This window comes from Colias eurytheme, chromosome 26 (assembly GCF_061535395.1).
Source record: "Colias eurytheme isolate Ceu_HAF_F1 chromosome 26, ilColEury1 Martin Lab GWU primary, whole genome shotgun sequence".
NCBI classification, from domain to species: domain Eukaryota; kingdom Metazoa; phylum Arthropoda; class Insecta; order Lepidoptera; family Pieridae; genus Colias; species Colias eurytheme.
This window is the reverse complement of record NC_143005.1, coordinates 4,311,233-4,319,531: the sequence shown is the minus strand read 5'-3', so window position 1 is coordinate 4,319,531 and position 8,299 is coordinate 4,311,233. Positions and strand designations below refer to the sequence as shown.

The 8,299-nt window shown below is 30.9% G+C and overlaps 2 protein-coding genes across 2 annotated transcripts; both read left to right on the top strand.

Moving 5' to 3' along the window:
* Nucleotides 1-245: 245 nt before the first annotated feature.
* Nucleotides 246-710, top strand: LOC149897136 (uncharacterized; the record flags this gene model as incomplete). The annotated part of the gene is made up of 1 exon (XM_090116623.1): nucleotides 246-710. A coding segment is annotated over one exon (465 nt), but the record flags the coding sequence as incomplete, so codon positions are not given.
* Nucleotides 711-2,209: 1,499 nt separating this feature from the next.
* On the top strand, nucleotides 2,210-3,359 carry LOC149897135 (uncharacterized). Its single transcript, XM_090117005.1, has 2 exons — nucleotides 2,210-2,385; nucleotides 3,197-3,359. The coding sequence occupies exons 1-2, from the start codon at nucleotides 2,210-2,212 to the stop codon at nucleotides 3,357-3,359; spliced, it is 339 nt and encodes a 112-aa protein (XP_089973131.1).
* The last annotated feature ends 4,940 nt before the right edge of the window (nucleotides 3,360-8,299 follow it).

The following is an 8,299-nucleotide window of genomic DNA, read 5'->3' as shown; positions in this document are numbered from 1 at the left end:
TGTTGTTTTGACGAAGTAATTTTGACTCTTGTTACATTTTATATCACAAAATTATCGTTATTGAAAGGATTAAAAAAGCAGTTTCATCATTCAGAAAAATATAATATTCTTAGGGTAATAGGTATATAAAAAGAATAGAAATACACAACACGATAAAAGTCTTTGGTTAAAGGTAAGTATCGAAGCTTCTCATCATTCATACTAGAAAAACTTAAAAGAAACAGTTGTAAAACAATAATATCGTTTCAGCGTTACTCATCGCTGTCCTGCCATTAATCTTGTCAGCGGATTGCTACAAGAATAAATTCCTGTCACAAAACTTGGATTCTGAACCTTCTCTATCAATTCTTTACGCGCGCGACAAGAGAAGTGACTTGGTAACAAATGAATGCCTCATGGAAATGTACCCTAAGAGCCTGTATAAATACCCCTTGCATATAGACCGGAATGATATCCCCTGTATAATTCATTGTGTGCTGAAGAAGTTTGGTATCATGTCGAATGATGGTGTAATCAATATTCATAATTACTATAGAAGGGTTCAAGCCATACATAGGTATGACCCGAGAGTACTGATTTCTGATGTAGGGGAAACTTGCGCACAGAATATAAATGGCATGAATTTGGATCATGACGTGTGTAAAAAGGCTAAAGTGTTCAATGATTGCACGCAGTTGTATGTTATATCTTTTAAGGATATTGATGACTGATTTATTTTAGTATTTATTATGTGTTTATATTTCATAATTATGTATATTTTAAGTATACTTTTATTTTTACCTTGTTTGAGTGAAGCAAACAAAGTTAATGTTAATATTGAGAAATTATGTTAATAATGCGGTTTTTCCGTATAATTATTGAATCAATGTATAAATTCAGAAGTATAAATAATGTTACCTTGTGCAAATAATGTATGAATGTATACAATATGTATTGTTTTGTTGTACTTTCTGTTATTAATGTAATATTTCATAATTTTATACGAATAAAACCTTGTGTATGACTACAATGTTTGTTTTTATTGTAAAATGTTTCCTTTTTAGTTTACACACAATAAAAGTATTTATTGAGAGTATGTTTGAAAGTTTGGAAGTTTTTACTTGAAAAGAGTTTTGAATGTTTTGATAGTTGATAATTTCAAAAAGAATTTACAAGTATATAATATACTCTACGTTTTGATCTTAATCATTTATGTGTGTATCGGACATCCTACTTCATTATAAACGCGAAAATTTATAATAATATATGGATGCTTGTGACTCTTTTTCACAAAAGCAGCTTATCAGATCTGTATGATATTTGGTAAAACGATAAATTATAGACTGGACATTATAGGTAGCACATAAGTATTTTTTACCCAGGTACCACGCGAATGACGCCACTATTTCCTTAAATTGAATATAAAAACAAAAATGTCTACAAAAATACACACCATTATTTATATTATATACATAGTCAACATAAATCAATTCCACTTAAGTATTTGAATAATAAAATGTCCCCACATTATCCTCAATTTTATCCTTATAAAACTTTTGCAATTATAATATTAAGTAGGAACTCAGAAGAATATTCAGAGTGATGGTAAAATTCGCAATGTATTTGAAATATTGGTCAAAAGAGACTACGAAATTAAATTTATTTCAATTCAAGTAACAAAAGTTTACTCATATAATGTTCAAAACGTAAATAAATTAAATAAGTAATTATGTAATAAATTTGCTTTATCTGAAATCTCTTTATAATAATTCTCATTCTGAACCCATCTTGATAAGGCTATAAAGCTTAAAATTAACGTTATACAATTATACATTCCTATTTTACATTTTATATTCGTACTTAAAATGCTATATTACCTTATTCTTTCCTTTTGTCATATTTTTAATAGACTTCCAAAAAACTAAAGGATATTCAATGTTTGTCTGGATAATTTTTATATCATGTATATTGTATGTACACTAACTTTCCGCCCGCGACTTCGCCCACTTTATCTAAAACCTAATAAATTATACAAGCCCTTCCTATTGAATTATTCTATCTATAAATAAACTGCATCAAAATCCGTTCGGTAGGTCTAAGCATACATACAGATGTTAGGACAGAAGCGACTTTGCTTCATACTATGTATTGATAACATCAAAATTCTTTTTCAGTGTTGTTCTACATAATACTGCTAATGTTCACCCAAGTATATGCACGCATGTCAGTCATGTATGCGCATGATAAGACGTCTGACCTGATCGCAGAGCAGTGTCTCAATGAAATGTACCCTAAGGGGAAGAAGATAGACCTTCAAGAGTCCGATGAGTCCTGTATTATATACTGCGTGCTTAAGAAATTCGGTATCATGAACGGTAGCGGGCAGATCAATTTGGATGTGTATCGGTATGTGTTTAAGGGCCGATTTTTCAATGCTTGGATAAAACTTATCCGTCCAATAAAGTATTACACGATAATATTAAAATGTCACGTAAGCTGTCAAATACAGACAATTAGAATACGTTTTTAAAATGGTAGTTTTATACATTATTATATCAATATATCCAAGCATTGAAAAATCGGCCCTAAATCTTTTAATTAAGATACGTATAGGTGTTCTGAAAGAGGAATATTCATTGTGCGAAAATTGGATTAAAATACTTATATCTTTTTAAAAAATGCGTGTCTTAAGATAAGTTTACCATTCTTATGGTTGCATTAATTTTCTTCTTAGCACTTCCTTCTGTCGCAAAAACCGTGATATTTCACCTATTAAAATGGTAAGTGAAGTAACTACTGACATTCTCACTATTGAAAAATATGTGCTCAATGTCAGAACTTTCGACTTCCATAAAAAAATAGTCGGTACAATCCCAGACGACCGTCTATTTATTTACACATTGTCTAAATCTCTACTCTTATCGGTGAAAGAAAATTAAACCCCAGATTTCTATATACTCAGTCTGCAATGATAACAAATATGACCTTTTAAAATTATGTTTTGACGTGACAACGTCTTATAATTCGATAGAGCCGGCTGCACGCACGAAAAAACATGACTCATGCGGCGTTACCTCGCTCTGAGGCGTTCCATGTAAGGCTTGAAGTGCAAGCGAGAGCGCGGAACGAGCGACAAAGAAGCACAATCGGACGTTGTCACGTTCAACTATCGTCAGTAAACCGACTTTACAGACAACCATTTTTTTATTATTTTCAGAAAACGTGTGCAACTAGCCCACCAGCTAGACAACAGAACGATAATGAATGACAACGGAGCCTCCTGCGTCGAAAGCGCTGAAGCGACACAACACAAACAGGACGTGTGCAAGAAAGCGAAGGTTTTTAATGATTGCACACATCTATATCGGATTTTGTTCTAATAAATCTGAACTCGATTTCGTGTTTTATTATGCAAATGTCATCGTAGAGTTGGTTTTAAGGTCGTTTTAGGTAGAGCTATTTTGGAGACGTGACATTTCTACATATCATTTTATTTTAATTATTAAATAGCACCAAGTGCGCATTGACGCATCTACTAATAAATAGTAGGATTCATATTATTTCTTAAACGTTTGATTTATTTTTCATTTATAAGTGAAACAACTCGTAAGTTCGTAACACTTCACAACTAAAAAAACATTTCAACTTTAATTAATATACACATAAAATTACCAATACCAAATGTATTTGTTCTAAATAAACACTAAATAAACTTTTCATGAATACAATATACGCCCGCTTAACTTAAAACATTATTTTCAGCTTTACGCAGAACGTTGTATTAATCTTATATATAAAAATGAATCGTAAAATGTGTTGGTAAGCGCATAACTCGGGAACGGCTGAACCGATTTCGATAATTCTTTTTTTATTATATTCCTTGAAGTACGAGGATGGTTCGTATGTAGAGAAAACGTAAATATTATGTACCACGGGCGAAGCCGGGGCGGACCGCTAGTATTTATATAAATATCAACTCCCACCTTTTTTTAATTACTTTTAATTACTATATGCTATTATGATTAATTACTATTTTTGCAACAAAAATAGTAATTAATCTTCGTTCTCAGAACTTTGAGAATCAAAAGAATATTGCATAATATAGAAGAACTAAAAATGTAAGCCCAGCCTCCAGAGGGCAATATTAAAGATTTATTTATAGGACGTTCCATTCCAGTAGGTTTCGTTTTACAGCAATTACGTCCTTTGAAACCGTACACACTAACGAGAACATTTCTCGTCCTTCTAGAAAGTTCTTTCTTGACTCCGTTAAAGCGTTTATTACGTATTCCGATGGGCATTTAATAGTATAGTATAAATTCTTATTATGTCAGTGTTATTTAATAGTTAGGTAGGTATCGTATGAATTCTTGTTATGTCAGTGTTTAGGTTTTATTTATTTAATGTATCATGTTACAAAATTCAATATCCAATATTTACAACGTGGAAAGGGTGTGAATATTTTTGGATAAGAAATTAGAAGGTGCCTGTTACATTTTACAGTAAATAACATGATATAGTCCGGACGACGACACTGTGCCTGAAATCAAATAACGATACATATTACTTACATAGACATACAATATCATAATTGGAGATTGAAATATTTAATAGTAGCTTTAGGCAATACAAAACTATCAACAAAATTATTGCCTCATAAGTACCTATCAATAAACATATTCCAAAATCCCTATCTTTGTACTTGATGACATAACCTCTAAGCGAAAAACTTATATTTAAAATTCTCTAAAAGTGCACCGAAGTAAAAATTATAATATTTTAACCGAGCAGCAAAAGTTTGATAAAGAAGTCATGGCTTGTAGCAAGAAAGTAATCTTTCCGGCTCAGTTACTGCAAGTTCCGAAGTACTTATGGAGCTCTGAAAGGAATAACATAGTAAAATCGATTCACACCTTCCGATTTATGTCTTCATTTACGATGTATGTCTTCACTTGTCTATACTAGAGGTAATATTATAAAGCTGAAGAGTTTGTTTGTTTATTTGAACGCGCTAATCTCAAGAATTACTGGTCCGATTTGAAATATTCTTTCGTTGTTAGATAGCCCATTCATCGAGGAAGGCTATAGGCTATATATATCATCACGCTAATACCACCAGGAGCGGAGCCACGTGGGTGAAACCGCGGAGCGCAGCTAGTCTTGGATATAATATACGTTAAGAATCATATTACTTACTTTAAGAAATGTTGTAGCTATTTGGTATATTTATTTGTTTAAAAGTATCTATTTTTTACGGAATCATGTTTAATTTAATGTTAAGGTATTAATATTATCTTTAAATATGGTATATTTTAACAAACAAGTATCTTACTACTTTGTTTTATTCAAAGTCCTTATCAAAAATGCTCAATAAGCACTTCTCAAAAATACTTCACTAATCTAAACCCACTTTGCTTAATTAAGTTTTATAATTACAGAGAAAAAATAAATATGAAGCTTTCCGATTTTAAACGCCAACCATCCATTCAGTTTCAGAAATATGGCAGGCATCCAAGTGATTGTTCATTAAAAATTTGAGTGCAATTTATCATTATTAATTCCATGTCAATTCGAAAGTATTTCTTTTAAATATCTAAGTATTTTCTCGTCGTTAAAATAATTAATAAAACATTCCAAATAGACAGATTATAATCCAATTTTTACACGTATAAGTAAATGAACTGTCTGCAAAACCAAAATATTGTTATACATAAAGAGTTGTAGTAACTAGTCCTACGTGGTACTTTATCTTGCTTCTTGTGCCTCTGCTATTTACACATTAAGATGTTAGAATAAAAAATAATTAGTAAATTATTTTTGCCATATGTCCTAGTATAAAACAAGAAAGTACATTCTCGATCATCCTACACCCCCTCTGAATTCTGATAACCCAAAAATGTCCAATAATAATCTGCAAACATTTGATTCTCAGATTAAGATAAAACAAGGAAAACAACAGCTCGATACCAAATCTAAATACTAGAGCATCTATTCTCTCAACTCAACAAAAATGTTCTAGAATTCTATTTCAGTTAGAACAAACATTTGCTGCACAGAAAACAATGAAACAACAAAGAGTAGTAAAAGTTTGTTCTCAAATTGCTTGTAAACAAATAGAAGTATGTTGATACTTTTAAAAACAACACCGATTTGTAAACATACACGAGTAATTTTAATTTGAATACTTACAAAGATACCATCGAGTATAGAGTTGATTTCACGCTTAATTATACAACGTATTATTATCTTAGGATAACAGATTATTAGAAGAGAACAATATTATTTAATCAATCATATTCAATATATATACTCGTTTAACTTTAAAGTCTTCGTAAACTAATTCGAGATCTGTTATACTTCATAAACTATTTTGATATAATTTCAGGTTAACTGTGCATACATAAGTTATACACTCATATTACTGATAATTAGTAAACATTTTTGAACAGGTTAGGAATTAGTAAACACTAAACAGGTTTGAATTAATGTGTAAATGACATGGACGCGAAATTACACGTGAATATCACATTCTTATTAAATAAATAATGAAGCAGTCAGAAACATATAATATTACAACATATAAATATTACAACATCTTATATATAAAATTCTCGTGTCACAATGTTAGTCTGCATACTCCTCCGAAACGGGTGGACCGATTCTCATGAAATTTTCTGTGCATATCGGGTAAGTCTGAGAATCGGCCAACATCTATTTTTCATATGTACCACGGGCGAAGCCGGGGCGGGCCGCTAGTATAATATATTAATAAAGTTATTAAGTGGTTGAATTGGATTGTTGTAACCGTTTGTACCTAACAACAAACGGTTTACTTACAAGTCGATTATTTTTGCATCTAACAAACTTGCTGTCATACAAAATGTTCGTTCTTGCTCACGCAGTCAACCATGTCATCTTCCTAAACTGTTATCATAACGAACATTGCACACAATTTTTATCTTCAAACTTCTGCTTGAAAACTCAGAGGTAATAGTCGAGACTTCTTGAAACTTTGCGAGCTCTTTGACAACTCGCTTTGAATCCTTTCAAGCGTTAGTATAAATAAAGTTTCCTCCTAATCACCTACGTATCGGTACTTTGAATAAGGGTTTTCATTCGTTAGTCTGTTTTATAAAGATGTTGTTTTATTTTATTTATTTTAGACTTTAAAATGGTCAGTTTAGTCTACAGTATGCAGTGTAAAAGAAGTTTTCAATACTTAAGTCTATAAGGTACCTATATTTGGTTTTAACTAACACATTTAATATTATGTATGTGGAATACATGCAAGCCTTACATTTGAGAAATTTATGGATAAAAACAACCAGCATGATATATAACTAATGTACATATTATATTACATCAAATGCATTTTTTTATTGGTAGTCTTAATCGCATTCAATGAAAACATGCTTAAATTATAACATAAATGAATAGTGAATCTAGAATTAACATAAATTACCCTAATCTTTAGAATACACGCATTATAATAACGTAAGTACATCATAAATCAATGTCTACACAATTTAACTGCAGATAGTTTGAATTGAATCTAACTGCAACTTCTAGTTTGACCTTAGCGAATGAGCTTTGGGACACAACTAGATTCATATATGTACATGGTTTCATTGAATATGCATGAGGATTATATTTTAGCTTTTGTAGAGTTGTGGCTTTTGGGAATTTTGCTCAAGAGCATTGAAATATACTCGTAGTTGCTGTATTGTGATGGTTTTACAAAAATAAATTTCTAGTGACGTTACAATGGAGAGCAACTTGTATTTTTAATACATTTAGAAATATTTAACTGCGCAAAATGTTATATGATAATCAATAAATATATATAAATTTTAATAAATTTGATTTGAGATTTGTATGTCGATTTTTCAAAACGTCCAAATTAAAAAATCGACAATATAATCCACTTTATAATTTCATTCAATTCAATTCTTTTCGAAATGTAACTTAAAATTACATCTATTTTAAGCCTTGTTAAAACATTATTAATGAAAATGAGAAAATAAAAGAAGCATTACTTCAAAACCTTTAATTACCGCTCAATAGCTGGGATATAATAAACATAGCAATCTTCTGTATCCAACACCAAATTGAACAGCCTTTCTTCTGCGGTTCTTCCTCTTCTTCTTCAGCCACCGTCGTCGCTGCTGTCGTCTCTTCTTGACAGAAGGAATATGACGTCATCAGTGTTGCCACTAGCAAAAAGAGCGCCAGTTTAAACGTCAAAGATGTCATTTTAAATTAGGAACTGTTATAAATTTGAATGTATTGGGAACTTTAAAGTTATAATTTGGATGTTATA

What these genes read in the sequence shown, in the direction of transcription:
- LOC149897135 (XM_090117005.1), top strand. Translation starts at nt 2,210, where the DNA reads ATGTATGCGCATGATAAGACGTCTGACCTGATCGCAGAGCAGTGTCTC. An exon ending in ATCAATTTGGATGTGTATCG is followed by an intron (nt 2,386 to 3,196) that starts GTATGTGTTTAA and finishes TATTATTTTCAG; the next exon opens with AAAACGTGTGCAACTAGCCC.